The 23,742-nt window shown below is 35.1% G+C and overlaps 1 protein-coding gene across 5 annotated transcripts in view; it reads right to left on the bottom strand.

Moving 5' to 3' along the window:
- The window catches only part of LOC150075835 (activin receptor type-1-like), a 149,447-nt gene that overhangs the window by 21,866 nt on the left and 103,839 nt on the right, over positions 1-23,742 (bottom strand). For all 5 annotated transcript variants that reach the window (XM_090387107.1, XM_090387104.1, XM_090387106.1 and 2 more), the window contains 5 exons: positions 23,275-23,384; positions 15,946-16,153; positions 13,734-13,948; positions 2,799-2,898; positions 1,344-1,714 (listed from right to left, as the gene is read on the bottom strand). In XM_090387107.1, the coding sequence (XP_090243233.1) occupies positions 1,344-1,714; positions 2,799-2,898; positions 13,734-13,948; positions 15,946-16,153; positions 23,275-23,361 (981 nt within the window). In that variant the 5' untranslated portion in view covers positions 23,362-23,384. The remainder of the gene's footprint in view (positions 1-1,343; positions 1,715-2,798; positions 2,899-13,733; positions 13,949-15,945; positions 16,154-23,274; positions 23,385-23,742) is intronic.

Here is a 23,742-nt window from a genome sequence, read left to right on the forward strand (position 1 = left end):
GTGTGTGTTTTTTTTTTGTTTTTTTTTTCTGCTGATGCTATATAAGCTTGCTTTCTTGCATCATGTTCCCTGCTAATGCTAATGAAAACTAAAGTGTAAGGTATTACACCTGGGGAACAGTAACCCCAAAATAACTTATACACTTGGTGGAGGTGAATTAAAGTCAGTAGTGGAGGACAGTGCTTGGGTGACGTGAAGTCAGACATGAAGTTCTTCGAGCATTATAGACAGGTTGCAAAGAAAGCCCACGGTGTCCTATCAATGATTTATCAAACAATTGCTAGTAGAGAATTTAAGGACCTCATAATCCCATTATATAAAGCTATTGTTAAATCGCACTTGGAATACTGTGTTCGAGTATGGATACAGCACTTAAAAAAAGACATTGTGCTTCTTGAAAGGGTCCAAAGACAGGTAACTTGCCTGGTGCAATTGGCAAAAGGGCGTCCATATGAGGAAAGACTGAATATATGGGTTGCAGAGCTTGGAAACTAGGCACCTTAGAGGAGACTTGATTGAGGTGTAGGCTCTGAGAGGCATAAGTAAAATGAATGAGGATAAAATTTTCATGGTTATAAATGATTCTAGAACCAGGGGCCATAATTTCAAGTTATGGGGGAAATGTTTAGACTGGATTGCAGGAAGTTTTATTTTAGCCAGCGAGTTATAAATAACTGGAATAAGTTATCTTCATGGGTGATAGAGGCTGACAGTTTGGGAAAATTCAAAGGTCAGTTGGATAATTAAATACTGGAGGAGGGAAACGCATAGATTGTCTATTTCTTTTTCTCTTATTAATTATTTATTTTTTAAAAATTTTCTTCTTATTATTATTATTTTATTTATTTAATATTTATTATTATTATTATTTTTTTTGGCTGGTGCAGTAGAAGCCATAAGCTTCCTTGCCATATGTGGCCATTACTAATACTAATAAAACTAGTTGTTACTTCCAACCTGTTAGACTAATGGACAATAGTTCTGTACCATCATCTGTTGGTAGAAGTTTAAACCACAACATGCCACTTTCATTTATTTTCAAACTCACTAAACATGATTGCAAAAGCACCAATCTGGGGTTGGTTGGTTATTAGGAGTTTTATGGTGCATCACCATTTAAGGCTATTGTGCGGCAAGTCAATCTGTGAACTTTATTGTCATACATCAGAGAGAGAGAGAGAGAGAGAGTTATAACTTATTTTCATAGACTGTAGTTATTTAATGAGTACTGTTAATTCATCGTTCATTAAATAACCATTTCAATTCACTTTAATATATGGAAAAATAAAAGATCTACAAAGCAATGTACCTAGCAAAAGTTAATAACTGAACCAGCTAATTACCTTGATATCCCTATGGGCAATGGCTGGCTTTCCTTGCATTCCAAATATTTCTGTATGTAGATGAACAATACCAGATATAGAAGAAAGAATTAACATCATCATCTGGTTGGTAGAGAGAGTCATACGATTTAGATAGTCATAAAGGGAACCAAGTTCATGATAGTGGGTCACCAACCACAACTGAGTGCACGAATTGTATGAAGTTACATCAGATCCAACATACCCTAAAATATTTTCATGGCGCAAAAGTACAGTGCTATATATTTCTGTTTCTCTTGCCCAAGATGCTTCATCTCGTGAAAAGAAAATTTTGACTGCAACATTTTCTCCTTTCCACACACCGCGCCATACCTCTCCATATCGACCTTTACCTATGGGACCATAAATGATAAAAATTATCAAAATTATTTAAGTAACTCATCTAAAAATTTTATTAAAATTAAAAAAAAAAAAAGAAAACTGTCCAAAGCCTATTCACGCAAGTTCGATTAACATTTTTAATTATTATAGAACCATGATAATTAAACTAGCAACTAACTAATTATCTACAAAACAAAGAATTTTTCATTTTTATTTGTCCATGGTGTAAATTCCTCTTTCCTCCAAATATATTGGAAGGGGGAAAAAAATACGTTTACAAATTAGGGCACTTTCAAATACATAAGAAAAAGTCTGTAATGGTTTCACAGGTCTCTCTCTCTCTCTCTCGCACACGCAGGTACTGAGCAAAAATGCAACTGCAAAAGATTTATAATTATTTTGATAATCCTAACAACTCATTTTGTGATTATCCATGGAGTCAAGGATTTAAAAAAAATTGCTAAATAAGTCTTATCTTTTTCTTTTATTTAAATCAGTTCAATGCATATAAAATAATTCTAAAGAGTGCTTCCATATTGAAATTTTAAATCATTCATAATAATTCTTATATTTCATCTGCCAATTAGCAAAGAGCAATTTTATATTATAGTAAGTTTTCAGCTGTGTATTTTTGAATTTTTATTTTCCTTTTCTGATTTTATTTTAATTTCCTTTAGAATTTGAAATTTAAAATTTTTATCTTAAATTTCTAGTTATATATAAGATAATAATAATAGTGCATTCTTTTAAAATAATACTGCATCAAATTGAACAAGCCAAAATAACAGCCATTTGTTAAAAAATAAAATGTGATGCAATAAAAATAAATTAATTTCATTTTAAATATCAATATTCAATAAAACATTTTAAATTCAGGCTGATTATCACAAGCTGCAAATCTAGTTAACTAATTAACCATTAAGTATTTTAATAAGAAATTGTCCATTACTTGTCAATTACTGTCAAGTAGCAATTTTACTTTTCCTAAAACATCATAAAAGAGAGGCAATAATGTTTATAAAAGTCATTGGAAATAGTTATCTATTTTATATTAAAATTCATAAACAAAATAAGGAAATATCTTGAATAACTTACCTATACATTCTAATAAATGAATCTGCCTTGCCAATGTTCTTTGAATTAACAAAGGTAAACCTGAACCACTTCCTGATGTGACGGTTCCATCAAAAATTTCCTTTTTAAAGTAAAATTAAAAACTGAATGAAAAATATTATGACCTAAGTGAAAATATTTTTTATCACAATGTACATGTATTAATACATTATTCATCAAAATATTAAAATTAAAGGGGCGATTTCCCTCAAGTGCAAGGATAAGATATTACTTAAGAGTAATATCCTCATGCTGCTGATAAGAAACAGAAGGAAGTCAAATGGCCATTTTTTTTTTTTTTTTTCTTTGTTAGTTTTTGGCACATCGTCTTCTGTGGCCATAATACACCTCCCAAGGTTTTTTGCACTACTCTGATCCAAGCCCGAGGTGGGATTCGAACCCGCAACCTTTGGGTTTCCAAGCAGGCACTTTACCCACTCAGCTGGCCATTCTTCAGCGTGGACCAGTACAGCAAGTGAAATCTCTCAGAAATCAATACTGAAGTCCTCCTGTCACTGTTCCTCCATTTCTGATCTTCCTTAATGACACTGACATGGGTATACAGGAGAAGTTGTCAAAGTTTGTTGATAATTTCAAGGTAGGAAATATGATTAATGACCTGAATCAGGCTATTTTGCTTCAAAATGACTTGTAAGTTGCAGATTAGTATTAGTAGTGGCAAATGATGCAAGAAAGCAAGCTTATACAGCATCAGCAAAAAATAAAAAATTAAAAAAAAAACACATCCCATTTCACCCACCTACCCCCTCCAACTGTTTGTTCAGTTCTTCCTTGAATTTATTCAAGCTATCTACTTCCCTCGATAACAAAAGAAGCACCCTCAGTAACAAAATAAGAAGTTCAGAAAGCAATTAGCCAAAGGAAGAATGACAAGGAACTGGATATAATGGCATCCAAGCAGAACTATGGAAATTCAGAGGCAATTCAATGTTAAAACACTTTGCACAATTGTTTAATCTAATTTTATTTACAGGTGATATACCAGAAGACTAGAAAAGTGGAATAATAGTACCTATACACAAAAAAGGAGGTAAAGAAAATTGTCAGAATTATAGACCCATTACTCTTTTAAATCATATATATAAAATATTTATAAGGATCTTACAAAATAGGATACTTAAAATATATGAAGAAACAATAGAGGAAGAACAAGCAGGATTTATAAAAGACAGATCAACAATAGACCAAATATTCACACTAAACCTCATTGCAGAAAAATATTGGAATAAGAAGAAACCTCTTTATCTGTGCTTCATCGATTTCAAGCAGGCATTTGACTCTGTAAACAGAGAAAATTTAATGAAGCAATTACAAAAATACAAGAGCAATAGTAAAATTCAACAACCTTAAAACAGAGAAATTTGAAATAGAGAAAGGAGTAAGGCAGGGATGCCCTTTATCTCCATATCTTTATCTATTTAATATCATTAGTTCTTCTACCTAGAAGAACTAATGAAATCAATTGAAGAAAAAAGCAGCACAATAATAAATGGAAAAAATAAAATATGCAGATGATATTGTGATTTTAACAGAAACCAAAGAACAATTAAAAGAAATATTAACAAACATCGATAAATCAAGCAACAATTATGGAATTAATATTAATATAAATAAAATCAAAGTAATGCAAATCGGAAAAAAAAACAGAAGACAAACATAGACATCCAAAATCAACAAATAGAACAAGTACAAAAATTTGTATACCTGGGCTCTCTAATAACTGGAAACCTAAATAATACTGACCAAATTAATCACAGACTGAACATCGGATGGGTAAACATGAACAAACTCAAAAACATATGGAGGAGCAATAAAATCTCAAATAGTCTAAAAATTAAACTATATGAAATTGTCATCATACCCACAGCAACTTATGAATCAAAGAATTGGAGAATAAATAAGAAAGAAAGGCAAAAAATAATGGCATTTGAATAAATGCCATTGAAATGCCATGAATAAATGAAATGAGATGTCTAAGGAAAATCAATAAAAAAAATTGGAGAGAACATAAAACTAATGAACAAGTAAGGAGAGATCTAAATTTTGAACACAGAATAATAGAGTAGATCTACAAAAAACAACTTCAGTGGTTTGAACATGTGAACTGGATGAAACAACACAGGCTGCCTAATGTAGTACTGAGAGGAAGAATTGGAGATAAGAGACCACCAGGAAGACCCAAAAGAGAATGGCTCCAATGCCTAAAGGAAAACACAGGCTTTCAGAGCTATCCACAAATGATGCAAGATTCAAAAGATCGACAACAATGGAGGACGATATCTAAATAGAGACTCAACCCATGCCAAACGGAAGAGTAGAATGATGATAATGATGACCTACTTCCATATAAGATTCCATAATCATATAGGAGTTTATTATGGCAATCAACCACCCGCTGTCCAAAGGTATAAACTTCCACACATCTATTCTGCAACTATCCTTCCTCAATATAAATTTATGCCCCCTAATGTGTGTAGTCTGAGCAGGAAGAAGAATCCTATCAGCATGGAGCTTGCTCAATCCATTCAAAGAATTATTAAACACCTCAATCAGATCACCTTGCAAGTGCCTAGTCTCCACATGCTGCAATTTGCAGAACTGAAACCTTTCTTGGTAAGAGCACCCCTTTGTTCCGTTCACTAATCATGTTGTCCTGTATACCCACTCCAGCAGCTATAGTCTTAAAAATGAAAACTGAAGTTGAATGCTTCAAAATGTAAAATTTTGCACTTAGAAAAGAGAAATCCAGGAGTCACTTATAAACTAGGTGGAGAGGAGTTAAAATGATTCAGGACAAAAAATAATTGAGGGTTATGATACAATCAGATATGAAATTTATCACATAGTATAAAAAGGTGGCTAGTAAAGCACATAGTGATTTATAGGACCTTTTCAACTACAGACAGAAATCACTACTGGTTCCCACATTATAATTCCCTAAATATAGAGGTTGTCTAAAAATGTTGTTAGTGTTAATAATAAAAGCATACCTAAAATGATTGGTTGGCACTATAACATGTTATAAGTAACTGTCGTTGATTTATCCTGTTAGCATTTTGATCCTGATGGCATTTTGGTTCTGTTGGAATATTGGAACCAAATTGCTATCTGTAGTTTCTTTACTGAGTATATGAGAAGAAAGATTACAAAACAAATTTTCTTTTGTGAATTAATTTCCATTGGACAGAAGTTGAAAAAACTGTTGTGCTTATTAATTTTGTTGACATTAGACTTATTGCTGTTGTCAGAAGAATATGTAGATGTCTCCTTATTTTATATTTTCACACCTGATATGTTTAAACATATCTAAATTGTAGCAAACCAAACAAGCACCATGAATCTTCTGAGAAAAATGAACAGGTACTAGTCACATAGGAAGAGACTAAAATAGGGGAAGGGCCAAGATTGCAACTGGCTGGTGTCCCCTTCCCTCCACAATTAGTAGTGCCCAGAGAGGACAAAACCATTGGAAATAAGACAAATGTTGTTGCTACTTACAGTACACTGCACCTTTGTTATTATGTCTATGTGGGTGTGTGTTAACAGGCCAGTCTGCATGCTGTTTAGACTGAAAACCTGGATAATTCAGCAGGGGAATCCCTACCCCCCCCCCCTCCACACACAAGATCAGCTAATTACAGCCCTGACTGAAGAAAACTTTAGAAATACCTACAGTCTATGACAGAACTAGAACCTAGACCTCTCCAAACAAGTGATGAGTGGACAGAACCAATAAAGTAGGGGGAAAGTAAATTTTTGTAATGCTCTTTGGTAAGATTTGTGTGACGGTTCAGAATGCAAGTACAGGTATCACAATAATTTCTCTATATTTTAGAGCAGCCAGTTACTAATACCTTGCATAAACTGTAATTACAGTCTACTTGAACTTCTGTAGACTGTAATTTTCAGGAAATAAGTATGAAGGCAGGTTGTTCCAGAAAATAGCAGTTGAATGAATAAACGAGGAAGATGAAAAGTTGGTTCTGTGAGTTTTAAGTTCAACGGTAAATGGATGTTTGCTGGGGGCGGCACATGTTCGGACTGTTTTGAAAGGGAGAGCGGGAATTATAGAAGCCAATTCAAAAGAACAGTGCCTACGGAAATATCTGTAGAAGAGGCATGCACCAGAAACAGTACGTCTATGAGACAGCAAGTGGAGAGACTCTGTTAGAGATGAATCATTAATTAACTTAACTGCCCTCTTCTGAACAGAATCAAGAAGCCTGAGAGAGGTTTTGGAGGCACCACCCCAGATGTGGGGACAACATTTCATAGTAGGGTGGATTTGCGATATGCACAGAGTGAACAGCTGTTTGGAAGAAAAGTAACACCGACAGCGAAAGAGAAAACCAAGTTTTTTAGATGCAGAGGAAGCAATATTTGTAATGTGCTTGTGCTAAAAGAGATTAGAAGTCAGGGTAATCCCCAAAAGAGATATATCATTTTGCCTACAAATTGGAGTGTCACCAAAGATAAGCATAGCAGCAGAAGAATCCTTTTTGCGAGATATAAGACAAGACTGAGTTTTAGAAGGATTGACATCAACTAAGTTGTCTTTGCCCCACTGGAGAATTACCTGGAGATCGGCATTTAAGGAATTGGTAGCAGATTTTCAAGAAGGTGATTGGGCAGGGCAAGGTTTCACAAAATTGAGAGTGGAATGCAATGTGCTATCATCGGCAAAACTATGGACAGAATTTCCAGTCAATGGAAGATATGAGAGGAAAAGAGTGGGGGAAAGAACTGAACCATGGGGGGGGACACCGGCATTAGTGGAGAAGTTAGAAGACAGAGAGCCATCTACCATCACCCTCAGTGAGCGATCAGAGAGAAAACTGGATAATTCAGAGGATATTACTTAAGAGTAATATCCTCATGCTGCTGATAAGAAACAGAAGGAAGTCAAATGGACATTTTTTTTTTTTTTCTTTGCCAACTGTAAACAGTTGGCAAACCGTAACCCAAGCTCGGTACTAAGTACTATAGGTTCTAATACCTCTCGAGTTTGGGGTTCACATAAAAAAAAAAAAGATGGAAGCTTGTTTAGAAGACCTTTATGCCAAACACGATCGAAAGCCTTTGAGATGTCAAGAGCAACTGCTTATGTTTCATCGAACTTTTCCATTTAATTAGTCCATAAATGGGTAACATAAGCCAGAATATCACCAGTGGATCGACACTGACAGAATCCGTACTGGTGATCGAGGAGATTACAAATTGTCTCTGACAGAGAATATCAGAATGGACATATGCACGAGTACCATCTTTGAGGTGAAAGGAATCATACAGCGAATAATTTGGGCAACTGAGATAAGCAGTGGTTGAATAAACTGATAACTGAGATTCTGACAGAAAAGTACATGGGGTTTGGCTGACTGCAAGTGGAAATGAACATCGTTGAGATTAGAATTGAGACCACGTATATTTGTGAAATGAATTAGGAAGTGTTTGGGAGGTTTAGATCTTTTCACAGATAAGCTTACTCTATTAGTGTGACAATTCGTGTTGTATTCAATAGTAAGAAAAAGTGAGTGGGACATGCTGTGTGAAGTAATGAAATTTTTGGATGTGGTGTACACATGATAAGAATATACCCAGATCCTTGACATAATGTGGTCTCGACAATGCTCCCCGCATACACACTACTCAGACTCCCTCCAGTCACTATCTGGTAGAGTGGAGGTAACAAGATATACACTAGCTGATCCAGAAGCCTCCCAGAGAGTTACCAATAGGTTCAGTCCGGTGTACTATCTAGCGGCCGGCCTGTGAACACCGTTTTAGAGCTTTACCCTCGAAATGTAAGGAAAATTGGATCTCGCCACAATGTTCATCATAACCGAAAAAGTCATCAATCATACTGCATGATGGAAAAGATGGGGAAGGGTTGACTGGAACTTAACTCTGGAGACTAAACATGGGTTCCACCACTTCAAGCCTCCAATAAGCAAAGTGGTGGTATTGCACCGGTTGATAATAGTCATGTACCACCTAGTACTGCCTGGTAACATAGAGAGACGGCATTCCTCCATGTGGTGAGGGTGCCACACCTCGACCCTTGCTTACCTTGGACCACACCTGGGTAGTCATCCACCATGTGCTTGTGCATGGAGGTTGTACCTAGGATTACTAACAGTCCCAGAATCGTGAAGGTGCAAGCAGAGGATTTGGCTGTCACAGACCGTCTGAACTTCGCCGAAATTGGATCCACTTGACTTGAGTGTCACCCAAATATCAGTTCTATCAGTGTTTTAGACTACCAGGTAGCAAGTACAGCTTGTCTGGCATATCTGAGATGTCTGTGACAACCTCAAGAACCATATGCAATATTCAAAAATTTCATTACTTCATACAGCATGTCCCCCCCTCCCACTTTTTCTTACTATTGAATACACCACGAATTGTCAAACTAATAGAGTAAGCTTATCTGCAAAAAGATCTAAACCTCCCAAACATTTCCGAGTTCATTTCACAAATATACATGGTCTCAATTCTAATCTCAATGATGTCCATTTCCACTTGCAGTCTGCCAAATCCCATGTAATTTTTCTGACAGAATCTCAGTTATCAGTTGATTCAACTACTGCTTATCTCAGTTGCCCAAATTATTCGCTGTATGATTCCTTTTGCCTCAAAGGTGGTACTTGTGCATATGTTCGTTCCGATATTCCCTGTCAGAGACTTGGTAATTTGGAATCTCCTCTTTTCGATCTTCTATGGCTCAAAATCTCTCTACCTCATTGTGTCAAATTCATCTGTTGTCTCTACCATTCTCCCAACTCTACTAATCACTTGGAGCTCTTTGGCTTCCTCTCTTTGCAACTTGACTTTCTCCAGTCCAACTTTCCTAACAATGAGGTAATTTTCCTTTGTGATTTTATTGTTCACAACTCCAGCTGGCTTCCGTTTTCTAGTCACACCGACCCAGCTGGTCGAGATGCTGAGAAATTTGCAATTACTAATGACCTTGCACAGATTGTTCATTAACCTACAAGAATACTGGACATTCCTAACCATACAGCCAACATGCTTGATCATTTTCTCACAAACAACCCGTCTAGGTACACGGTAGAAGTGAGTGATCTTTAGGCACCTCAGATCACAACCTGGTGATTGTCTCTTTTCCAATGGAGCCTTTATCTCATGGCTATTCCCAACCTCCTATTGTTGGGCATTACAAGAATGCAAAATGGGATGACCTGCAAGGTTTCTTTTCTTCTTTTCCTTGGTCAGATTATTGTTTCAAAACTTCTGACATCAACGTTGGCTCAGATCATGTCAGTGAAATTATTCTTGTAGGAATGGAATCCTTTAATCCAAACTCCACTTTAAAATCTCGTCCTTTATCTAATTTATTGGAAAACCAAGGTTTAGACCTTGGTTTTCCAATAAATGTGCTAAGGCTGTTCAAGAGAAGAACGTTGCATATCATAATTGGCTTGTTTCCAATTCTTCAGTTTCATTTTCTGCCTACACCAAAGCTTGCAACAATTGTAAAGCAGTTATTAATCAGTCCAAACTATATTTTGAACAGGCTAAGAGTAGAAAATTTGCTTCTTGCCCTAATGGTAGCCTAGCATTCTGGTCTCTTGCCAAAGCTATTGGCTGCAACTTTTGCCCATCTCTGTCAAAACCAGATGGTTCTGTTGTCACTTCGGCCAAGGATAAAGCTGACCTGCTAGCATCCCATTTTTCTTCCAACCCATGTATTAATGATCTTGTTAAAACACCTCCCACCATTACCAACACACTACATTCAATGCCTCCTGTGGTCTTCCATCCAAAGGGTGTCAGAAGGATTTTGACGAATCTTGATGCTAAGAAAGCTCCAGTTCCTGATGGTATTTCTCCACTTGTTCTCAAAACCTGTGCTCCTGAACTTACTCTTGTTCTTTGCCGCCTTTTTTCACTTTCTTATTCCAATGGTGTTTTTCCTTCTGCTTTGAAATTTGCTCATATCAAGCCAGTTCCTAAAAAGGGTGACAAATCCCTTGCATCCAATTATCATCCCATTGCAATTACTTCTACTCTTTCTAAAGTAATGGAGAAATCAATTAACCACCAACTCTTAAACTACCTAGAAACTTTCCATCTGATCAACGATCGCCAGTATGGATTCCGTCAGTGTCGATCCACTGATGATATTTTGGCTTATGTTACCTATTTATGGACAAATTCAATGGAAAAGTTCGGTGAAACAGAAGCAGTTGCTCTTGACATCCCAAAGGCTTTTGATCATGTTAGATCCATCTTATGCTTTGTCAAATGTTTTTTGTAATTGGTTATCCAGTTTTCTCTCTGATCGCTCACTGAGGGTGATGGTAGATGGCTCTATGTCTTCTAACTTCTCCACTAATGGCGGTTTCCCCTAAGGTTCAGTTCTTTCCCCCATTCTTTTCCTCTTGTATATTAATGACCTTCTTCCATTGACTGGAAATCCTATCCATAGTTTTGCCGATGATAGCACATTGCATTCCACTTTCCATTTTGAGAAACCTTGCCCTGCTCAATCAGATTCAACTACTCAAATATCCGCTACCAATTCCTTAAATGCCAATCTCCAGGTAATTCTCCAGTGGGGCAAAGACAACTTAGTTGATTTCAATCCTTCTAAAACTTAGTCTTGTCTTATATCTCAAAAAAGGATTCTTCTGCCCCTATGCTTATCTTTGGTGACACTCCGATTTCTAGGCAAAATGATATATCTCGTTTGGGGATTACTCTGACTTCTAATCTCTTTTGACATAAGCACATTACAAATATTGCTTCCTCTGCATCTAAAAACACTTGGTTTTCTCTTTTGCTCTCGGCGTTACGTTTCTTCCAAACAGCTGTTCACTCTGTACAAATTGAAAATCCACCCTACCATGGAATATTGTTCCCACATCTGGGGCAGTGCCCCCAAAACCTATCTCAGGTTTCTAGATTCCATTCAGAAGAGAGCCTCTCTAACAGAGTCTCTTCACTCACTGTCTCACAGATGTACTGTTTCTGCTGCATGACTCTTCTACAGATACTTCCATGAGCACTGTTCTTCTGAATTGGCTTCTATAATTCCCGCTCTCTCTTTCAAAACAGTCCGAACACGTGTTGCCACCAGCCAACATCCATTTACTGTCCAACTTCAAACTCACAAAACCACTTTTCATCTTTCTCATTTATTCATTTAACTGCTGTTTTCTGGAACAGCCTTCCTTTATATGTATTTCCTGAAAATTACCGTCTACAGAAGTTCAAGTCTAATGTCAACAAATATCTTCTTTCATCTTCTCAACCTCCAACCCAAGCATGGTACTAAGTACTATAGGTTCTAATACCTCTCATGTCTGGGGTTTTCATAAAAAAAAAAAATTTAAAGATAGAACCGAAAAAGAATTTCCTTTTGAAAAATTATTAAAGTAAATAAATATAGTTTATTATATTAAACTAAAAACAGGTTTGCTTTTCATATTATATGTTTTGGACTGTTATGTTAATTTTTTAATTTGTTTTATGTTGTGTTTACTATTTTATTTTAATATGTTTTGGAGTATTATGTTTCGTTGTTGCATGGTTTTTTTGCGTTTGCCATTTTATTTTAATAAATTCTTGTTTTTTGTATGTTCACAGATCATTATTAATATACATTAGATTACCAGAAGCTTAAAAAACCAAAACAAGGTTTATTACTATATAACCCATGTAATTAATAAAGATTCTATAATTATTTCTTCATATAATTTGGCTACATACAAAAAAGAAAATTTATAAACTTAAATATCACATAATGGTGTTGGTGTCTGACCACCCATCCGATATTTTTTAATTTGTTTTTATATTTGTAACTTAATAGCAAAGTATTACAGTAATTACAATTTTACATATTGTTCTACCAAACTCAAAAATATATACGTTTCTCAGGATAGAATCTTAAATTACATAACTTCCTATTATTAGTTCGTTTTTATAATTATTTATATGTTAAATACCTGTAAATTCCATCTAACTATCATTGTTACTGGTAAAATAAGTCTTAATAAAAAATGAATTGGGCGGCCACCAGAAAAAAAACTCTTGAGAATCACAGCTCTATGAGCCTGCTGCTACTGAAAATTCACTATAGGGCACCCTGCCCATCTGCAGAAAACTCACTATTGAAATAATTAACATGAATGAAGACAACGATTCTTTCTACAGTAAGCCAAGAAGAGCTGCTGACCAATAAGCAAAATGATGAGGTTTTTGTTACCAGTGGTGAAAGGTAAAACCACACACACACAACTTGTGAAAAAATCCTCAAATTGAATTGAACATGTTAAAGAATGTCAACAACTTGTAATAGTATTGATAATAAAAAAATTGTTCCATTTGATAATATCCATGCTAGTTAAGAATGCATGTAAGATATAAAATATGCATGAAAATGGAATTTCTTTAAATTATATTAATTTATTAGAGTTAAATGGTTTTTATGTTTCCTTTAATATTAATACTGTGATTCTGCTTTTGCTAGTTTAGGCAATATTAATTATATATTTTCACTACAGTTATGTTGTTTCTTTTCTCATGGGTTTTGGTTACAAATGAAAGAAATCTAAAAATTCAATAGCATTCTTCTCATTGCTGTTGGAAAAAGTTTAAGTTAATATATCATACCAAAGAAAATGGCTGGGTTTTGATATTTTTGGTAGACCTCATTATTACAAACCTTGGTATTACAGCCTAAAAATTTAAGTCTATTGAACTTTGTATTAGGAATTTTATACCTTTTATGCTCAATACACAACTAAGAAAAATAAAGGCATAAATAAATGAAAGCAAAAATAAATTTTTGCTCATTTTTAAGATGAAAGTTGCTGTTTAAAAATAAGGGTATTCCAATGAATCATAATGTAAGAAAAAAAACATATATAATACCTTTAATGTATTATCACTCGTTAAAGTAGACCTCAATTCATCTCTGTAAAAGTTTTCGGTGTCTGGATCTAATAAAGATGCCATTCTCCGTTTATGCATCTTCCTCATTATCCATATGATAATAGAAAAAAGAATACAGAGGGCAACAATGGGACACAGTACAGACAACATTAAGTGAATGATATACTCTGATTGGTCTGGAGCTTCGTTAGTTGCTGTAAATTACAAAAAATAATTACTTTTAAAAATTTGTATAACTAACACACACAATCCTATCAAAAATATACAAATACCCCTTCCAGTATAGTAAACAGTGTGAATGAAATGTATGCAAAGCAGAAACAAGTTTAAAAGTGTCAAAGTAGTAGCAGACTTCTCCAAATGCATAGCAAAACTGCCATACTATCAGTAATGACATCAAATTTCAGAGAGAGGCTTAATCACTGGATGCCATATTAGAAAATTTATATTTTGTGTGAAAGTTGTGTGTTTAAACTTGGCACAGTCAACTGCAGCTGATGTAGGGAAAAGATGGAAGAACAAGGATGATACATGTGTGTACAAATAGTCAAAGTAGGGCAAAAAATTGATGAATAGGAATTGGTGATACGTAGAAAAGAGTGGTGAAAGCAAATCAAGTGATAACAGACAACATGGATATCATCTGGTTTGCTTTCATCACTTTCTGTAGAGTGCTGCACAGCATAAGTTGTTTGCAGCAGAGCTGTTGCTCAAAAGCTTCATTTGAAAACACAATGAATGTCACATGTAGTTAGCAATGGTGCCTGGTTTACCAAGTTTTGACTTAAAATCAATGCAAATTCTACAGTAAGAACATAAATATTCATCACTATTAGCTAGAAACTGCTCCACATATACTTCAGTCAGTAAGCAGAAGACTGTAACTTACATCTGAATCACCTCCCCCACTTCACTCATGCTATGCTCTATAGATAAAATTAGAATAACGGCCTCTGTAGCTGAGTGGTTAGGAGTGGGAGTGCAATAGCACACATTTTTTGAATAGACGAGGGTTCAAGTCTCTGACTGCTAAATACTGTCAGTCTGCCAACCCGCACTGGACCAGCATGGCATATTACGGTCCATTCCCTCAAACATGAATTGTTGAGGAAGCATCCATCCTGCAGTGGATTGACAATGGCTGCAGATTTATTTTTGTTTTATAAAATTAGAATAAAATCTTTTGAAAATAAGAAAAGATATAATATCTTTTCCTGTTATTCTTTTTCTATATGGGAAGACTATTTTATTATTTTAAAAAATTTTGATATATTTTCTGTCTGGTTGGTATTGACAAGAATATTTATTATATTTGCTCCTGACCTCTAAAAAAGGGCAATTATAGTTTAGATAAAATTTAATTGAAATTATAAAAAATTTTGTAGTTATGTAAGAAACTACAACTATGAATATGAACATTTCATTTTAACAAAGCCTAAGGGAGAATATTATAAAAATGAACCATCCCAACTGCGAAGTGCAGTGGTGGGAGTTGGATGATTTGGACCATTTCCTTGTATAGTGTTGGGCCAACAGTTTTTGGAGGGCAGTGCCTTATAGAAGGAGGAGTGCTACTGCGACATCTTCAATAATGCTGTTCTTCAAAAACATGTAATTTTATGGTATAAGACCTTATATCTTTCAACAAAACAATGCCACTCCTCTATCATAAGTCTACATATGACTTAGTTTGGGGACAGCAATGTGACAAAGCAATGTGAAATTCAGATCAGGATTCTAAGCAGTGCACTGGCCTGCTTAGAATCCTGATCTGAACCCAAGATAATTTTTCCAATTAAAATTGTTCTGCTGGAGGAACACAGAAATATCATCGTCATCAACAACATGTCATGAATTGGTGGAAAGTTTTCATTTAGGCTAAAGGATACCCCAGACAACATTAAAATCTGATCTGTAAATCACGTACCTTGCTTTTTATAGTACAGTATATAATGATATAATATGCAGAATTAATAAACAGAACATTTTGCAAGTAGATACACAAAGTATGGAATAAAAAGTCTTGTTTGTGAAGTTAAAATAGGCAAACTAATGCTACAGTTTATAGATTATACATAACAGGCTTATTTGCCAAGACTTATTATTTCATCATGTTAATCAGCTTAATTATTTTAATAAAGAAGACATTATCATGGAAAATAATAAAATATGCCTCAATTCTCATACTTACTGAAATATGGGCTTGGTGCCAGTGTCGGAAAAGTCCCATTGTTGCATAAATTGCCTTTACAGCAGTGGCTACTGTACTGACCTGAATGTGGATGCCTACCACTATGATGACGAGTACTACACAGCATATGAATCCAGTCCTGTTGAAGGACACATCCTTTCTGAAGGCTCCGAAGACCATAGGCATCAATGATGCTATAACTATAGCACTAATCAAATTAAATAAATATTAATATAAAAACCATTCTGAATTATTCATATAAATAACATACAATAAAACACATATAAAAACATATGCAGGAGATACTTATTAAGAATAAATTTAGTGTAGAATGAGTGAATATTGCATTTGTGTATTTTTGTAGATTTTTTGCAAACTGTTTATCACTAATCTGTTCTGTGAATAATCTTTGTAGAGTAATCTCCCTACTTATGAACACACATTCCTGAGAAGAAACTCAAACTGGAGTAATTTTCCCCATAGATGCAGTGATGGTCCTAGGATTTTTTTTCAAAGGGAGGGGCTAAAGCAGGTTCTCAGGAATTATTAAGCTTCAATTATCCTGTAGCAGTAAAAATATATACATTATTTTGATTGTAAGGGAGGCCACTATAGCTACTACCTGGGACTGTCCCTGCATAGCTGTAAAGACAGAAATGGAAGATGTGCACCAAAAATTTTTCTCATCATTGTTATTATTCATTCATGAATTCTGATGCATTCTTTATTTAAAATATGTATTACACTTATTTTATGTATACAATACAGTATGTACATTACAATAAAAACAAATACATTGCACTTTTGCAATAATAGAAAATGTGTGACTGTTGTTGATAAATTTTGAAATCTGGGAAGTTATCAGATTTGATGATTTGTAGTTTATTCATTTACTTTAAATTACTTAACTTTCCAGGTAGTAATAATGATGTACAAAAAATATCAGGAAAAATACCTAGCATTTTCAATACTAGTTTAACAAGAAAATAAATAAAATGCCACACTAGCAACAATAATTTCAAAACAAAAAATAAACACTACTGTAATACATTAAATATTGTTTCAGTTTCATCCATTTTATCTTTGAAAGGAAAGATGTTACTAAGTTAATAAAGCTGAGTAAAAGTTCATACTCTGAATTTGTAAATCAATTTGGTAGAATCAAAAATTCTTCTTGATAACATCAAAGGTTCATAAATTGAAAATTACTGTTTAGCCATGGTCACTATGATTACAAGGGTTGTTTCTAAAATAAACAACACGGATTTTTCTTTCTTTTATGGAAACCCCAAACTCGAGAGGTATTAAAACCTATAGTACTTAGTACTGTGCATTGGCTGAAGGTTGAGAAGATGAAAGAAGATACTTGTTGACATTAGACTTGAATTTCTGCAAATTGTCATTTTCAGGAAATACGTGTTCGTTCAACTTTCGTTTTTTATTTCCAGAAAATGGAAGTTGAATGAATAAATGAGGAAAAAGAAAAGTTGGTTCTGTAAGTTTGAAGTTGGACAGTAAAAGGATGTTGACTGGTTGCAGCATGTGTTTGGACTGTTTTGGAAGAGAAAGCGGAAATTATAGAAGCCAATTCTGAAGAACAGTGTCCGTGGAAGTATCTATATAAAAGCATTGCGGCAGAAACAAAATGTCTATGAGACAGAGAGTGAAGAGACTCTGTTAGAAATGAGCCATTTATTAACCTAACTGCCCTCTTCTAAATGGATTCTAGAATCCTGAGAGAGGTTTGGGGGGGCACTGCCCCAGAGGTGGGAACGATATTCCATGATAGGCAGATTTGCGATTTGTACAGAGTGAACAGCTGTTTGGAAGAAAAGAAATGCCAAGAGCGAAAGAGAAAATCCAGTTTTTTAGATGCAGTGCCTTATGCCAAGAGAGATTAGAAGTCAGGATACAAAGATATATGATCTTGCCTAGAAATCAGAGTGGAGTGTCATCGAAGATAAGCATAGGAGCAGAAGAATCCTTTTTGCGATATATAAGACAAGACTGAGTTTTAGAAGGATTGAAATCAATTAAGTTATCTTTGCCCCACTGGAAAATTACCTGGAGATCAGCATTTAAGGAATTGGTAATGGATATTCAAGAAGTTGAAGCTGTTTGTGCAGGGCAAGGTTTCATCATCGGCAAAACTATGGATAGGATTTCCGGTCAATGGAATTATTAATATATAACAGGAAAAGAATGGGAGAAAGAACCAAACCTTGGAGGACACCAGAATCAGTGGAAAGGTTAGAACACAGAGAGTCCATCTACTATCACCTGCAGTGAACAGTCAGAGAGAAAACCAGACATCCAATTACAAATAACAGTTTGAAACCATAAGATGGAAGCTTATTTAGAAGATCTTTATGCCAAATACAATCCAAAGTCTTTGAATTGTCAAGTCTCATCAAACTTTTCCATTGAATTTGTCCACAGATGGGTAACATAAGCCAGAATATCACCAGTGGATTGACACTGACAGAATCTACACTGGCAATTACTGATCAGATGGAAGGTTTCTAGGTAGTTTAAGAGTTGGTGGTTAATCGATTTCTCCAATGCTTTAGAAATAGAAAGAAATAGGGAAAAAATTTCCTTTAGAAGTAGAAAAAAAGAGTAGAAGTGCAATGGGATGATAATTGGATGGGAGGGATTTGTAACCCTTTTTAGGAACTGGTTGGATATGAGCAAATTTCCAAGCAGAAGGAAAAACACCTTTGGGAATGGTAGGAGGTGGTTTACTGAGATCATCAATACACGAGTTGGAAGAAAAGTAGGGCATTAGCAAGTCAGCTTTATCTCTGCCGAAGTGACAATAGAATCATCTGGTTTTGACAGAGGTGAGAATAGAGATGGGAAAAAAGTTGTGGCCAATAGCTTTGGCAAGAGACCAGAATGCGTGACTACCATTTGGACAAGAAGCAAGTTTTCTACTTTTAGCCTGCTCGAAATCTAGTTTGGACTGATTAATAACTGCTTCACAATTGTTGTGAGTTTGGTGTAGGCAGGAAACGAAGCTGGAGATTTGGATACAAGTCAATTTTGATATGCAACATCTCTTGAGCAGCCTTAGCACGTTTAATGGGATATCAAATTTAAATAAAGGTTTAGATTTTAAGATGGAGTGTGGAATAAAAGATTTCATCCCTACAAGAATGATTTCACTGATAAGATCTGAGCAAACGTTGACACCAGAAGATTTGAAACAGTAATCTGACAGAAGGAAAAGAAATCTCGCAGATCATCCCATTTTGCATTCTTGTAACGCCAAACAACATGAGGTTGAGAATGGCCATGAGAGAAAGGGACCATCACCAAGTTGTGATCTGAGGTGTCTAGAGGAACATTCACCTCAACCGTGTACTCAGAAGCGTTGTTTGTGAGAAAAAGATCAAGCATGTTGGCTGTGTGGTTAGAATTGTCTTGTATTCTGGTAGGCAAACGAACAATCTGTGTGAGGTCATTAGTAATCATAAAAGCCTCAGCATCTCGACCACCTGGGTCCATGAATCGCTTTCAACCAGAGTAGTTTGTTTGTTGTTTGGTTTTTAGGAGCATTAGCAACTAAGGAACATTAGCAACATTAGCAAACATTAGTAACTCAGGGGATATGCGGTGGTGGTCATTCCCTAACCTTTCCGCATCCTCCGTATTTGGTGGTCATGGGCTTGAACCCCGGTCTAATCAAGAAGCGTGTACTATGCACTGCTGCTCCTGCCCACCTGGCTATGGAGGTGCCAACCAGAGTAGTATGCACTTGACTATTCTTTTCTGGGATCTAAATCAGGTGTACATCACTTGGCAGGTCATAAGATACTTGAATCCCTGATGAGCACCCAGTTATATTTGTTTCTAGGGTAAGCAACCGTTTCTTCATTAACTCAAATTCTTCTCATAATGCAACAAGTTATAATTCAAGATCAGTACACTCCTTACATCGGGTGCAAAGAAAAGAATCGTCAGTTAGATGGTGTTGAAGGACAATGTGCTGGATTCTTTTGTTGGTTGGATATTTTTCTATTCAGGAAGTCAAGATTTTTTGAGAGTGGAGCAGCTTATTAATGCAATTTTACCCACTTTTTTATACAAACTGGTTAAAATTACCATTGAGACTTTGCAGGTGGTTTGATGGGTATAGAGAAATGTGCCGAATGAGGTGTGTGCATGACTGTATGGCACAAAAAGATTTGCTGAAAAACTAAGATAAATTCTCTGGTTACTGCACTACATCCCAAGCACTTGATAAGATTGAAATGTGACAGTGTGTACATGCTGACCATTGGTAGCATGTTCGGGGAAACTGAATAGTTTGCATCTCCATGGGGTCATGCCATACCATTCTCAAGGATGACTTGAACAGGAAAATCAGAGCGTATTGTTTCTTGACAATAATCAGAATTGGCGGAAATCTATGGTGACCTCACTGCTGAGGCTGATGTTGACACCACATAATTAAACAGAATTGTGTTTGGAGATAAAAAATTGAAATTATTATTTTAATGGCAGTATAGTTTGTGTCTCCTATTTACATATGTGTTTTTCTGTGGAAATGCATATTCATGGGGCAATTTTCAGGTTGTGTGGACAATACAACACAGAGTACAGTCACTCCCTGATTTACATAAGGCTGCATTCTGTGGAACTTTAAGTAAGTCGAATTTTACGTAAGTTGGAATTTCCCAAAATCCTTATGCAGCATTTGTAACTATGCATGCTGAATTCGATTGAAGCAAAAAATAAATGTTCGATGAACATGTAAATAAAATTATTTATTCAATTTTTTTATCTCATGTGCAGAAAAAATTACAAAGTGTACAAAATTACAAAAATTTCAAAATTATAAAAATTAAAAAAGAGAGAGAAGACAGGCATAATGTCAGCAAAATTTACCTTTCGAGCATCATTGCCAGAATGAACTCTCCAGCTCAGTGGTTCCCAAACTACTGAGATCTATGGACCCTTTCAAAAATCCAAAAATGTTACTGGACCCCTTTAAAAATCAGAAAAACTTTGTGGACCCCTATATATAAAATATGCATATGTTATATGCATTGGCACTGGCGACTTCACCAGATACTTTAATGTTTTGGAAACCAGCGCGATGCTTGAATCTATTAAGCCACCCGCTGCTTGCCACAAACTTGGCTTGGGGTTCGCCATACTTATCCTTAATATCTTCATAAATACTTCTTGCTTTTGTTTGAATGGCCATTGGACTCAGGGGCACTTGCTTCCGAATCTGATTTTCCATTCATATTATTAATAGCTTTTCCATCTTCGATATATCACCTGAAAGCTGTTTTGTGATCACTGTTGATCCTAAATTCTTTGATCCTTTAACATGTTCTTTTATAAGTGCACTGTCACTTAAAATAGTATTCACTGTTGAAGCAGCGAGACCTAATTCCTGTGCATTAAATAACAAACTTTGTCCTGCTTCGTACTTCTTAATTAACCATCTTCATTTCTAAATCAATTTTGTTTCATTTCCTAGCACTTGCACTTTCCGTGTCCCTTTCCCTTGACTATTATAATAAGTAAATAGGAATGAATAGAAGATTCTGAAAATTTATTTTTTATGTGATTGAAGATTTCAGTGAAGAGGAACTCATTTCACCATAATACCGTAACGTAAAAACCCACAGAATTCCAGTTATCGGTATTATCGCAAATGCAATAAGATCGAGTTTACTACCCATTTATAACAGATTGCGCTAACAGAAAAGCCCAATAAACCGGAAAGTACAAATTGTTTTTATTGTTTTATGGTAGTGACTTCCAAAAATGTATTTTAGAAAAATATCACAAAGGCATTCAAAATTGATTCTTATAACGGAACAATGAAAGTGTAGTGCAATTTCTGTTATAAAAATGACCTTTTAGAGAGATAAATAGCTGAGTTATATATCGAAAATTTCGACTTGAGGTCTTGGAACGAATTACCAAAAAAAAATAATGTGTTATTGGGTTCACATTACGATATTTTCACGATACCTTCATTTATTCCTACAGGTTGCAAAATATGTTTCAATGATTTTTTTAAGTTTGCACTGGCCGGCAAAAACTTACGTAAAGTCGAATTTCCATAAGTTGAGTATTACGTAAGCTGGGGAGTGCCCGTAATTTGGGGAACCCTACTCCCTCCACCAAAGATCAGGTATCTGCAGCTTCAATTGAAGAGGAATTTAGAAATTCCTCTAGTCATTAATGGGAATGCCTCTAAAAATGAATGGCAGAGAGTGATGTATTATGACAACTAAACTGCCATTGAGGACTGTGTGGAGATGAGAGCTGGGTGTTTTTATATGATCTCACTAGAGTAAGCACTTGTCTTCACTTTGGAATAACAAGTTCTCACCTCGCCTCAAAAGGTTTTTCCAGGACAAGAGCAAGAGTAAAATCATTCTAGAAGGTTTCTATGGTGCTAAAGGAATTGTTAATTATGAATTCATACCAGAAGAGTTTAGTGTTACAGGACACCATACAAAGAGATTCTGTGTTGTCCCTACAGGCCATTTACGATAAATAGTGGCAGATGTGGAGTGACAAGAATTGTTGCCTCTGTATGACAATGCATCAACTCATTGAGGTCTAAATGTTAACAAAGTACCTGGAAGATACTAAGGTACTGCGCCTTCCCTCTATACTCATCAGGATTCTCACCACTAGACCTTCACTTCTTCAGGATCATGAAATCTTGCTGAAGGATTGGCATTTCAGCAGTGTGGACGAGGTGAAAGGCATAATGACAGCTCTAAAAAGTATTCCAAAAAATGATGTCTAGCAGTGCTTCCAAAAACTGCACAGTCAATGGCAGACAGGCAGTATTGTCTAATCTTGAACTTGCATCATTGGTTTACATCAATAAACACCCAGACACACACACACACTTAGTGAGAAATTTTTTCACTTAGATTCCATCAGATTTTTTAATATGCTTACAAAAAATATATTTTTGTGAACAAAATTTCAAAGTAAGGTATGTTTCTATCTCAGAGGACACAATGAGGCTAATAGGAATTTACTCCTTTTGCATTTTCCTTATCAGTGTCAGCATGATTTGTTAAATCATGCTGACATTGATGATTGAAATGCAAGTTAAATCCACTTCTTCCATTCTATGACATTAAGACATAAATTGTGATATGTTATCACTGTATTTACAGAGAATGTCTTAATAAATCAGTAAAACTGTAGAATAAAAGTTCCTTACTACTCCTCTACTTTAAATACTGACTGAATAAGACAATTTACAATTGTGGTTTCAGGCGGTAATCAAGATTTTGTTTTACTAAGGATAATAAATATGAAAAAGTTAAGACATACCATTAAGGCATTGCCACATATGGTTAAATCATCACAGGTATCCAATTCACAGGAATAGCACCGATAAATTGAGGTAGCATTTACCATCTTGTGTTTATTGCACTTTTTTCCTATAAAATAAATTTCAAAATGCTCAAGCAAATACTGAACTATAAAGTGATATATATATATATATATATATATATAATACTGATAAAAATAATAGGATTTAATCACATTACTGAATGACTAAGCAAGCAAGAAAAAGTATTAAATAATTAAACTGGGTTATGGATCCGGAGTACTACTAGTAAAAATACCCAGCAACCAGAATAAAATATGGACAAATGTTAATTTTCAGTGTATTGGGTAAGGGTGCTGACCTGTCAATTGTAATTACAATGGAAAAAAATTGAGAATGCCAGTAAGGTAAAAGTAGATAACCTGAAATTAAGTTAGATTAACATAAAAATAATAATGATAATAACG

This window comes from Mastigoproctus giganteus, chromosome 13, assembly GCF_048544385.1.
Source record: "Mastigoproctus giganteus isolate SK-2022 chromosome 13, ASM4854438v1, whole genome shotgun sequence".
NCBI classification, from domain to species: domain Eukaryota; kingdom Metazoa; phylum Arthropoda; class Arachnida; order Uropygi; family Thelyphonidae; genus Mastigoproctus; species Mastigoproctus giganteus.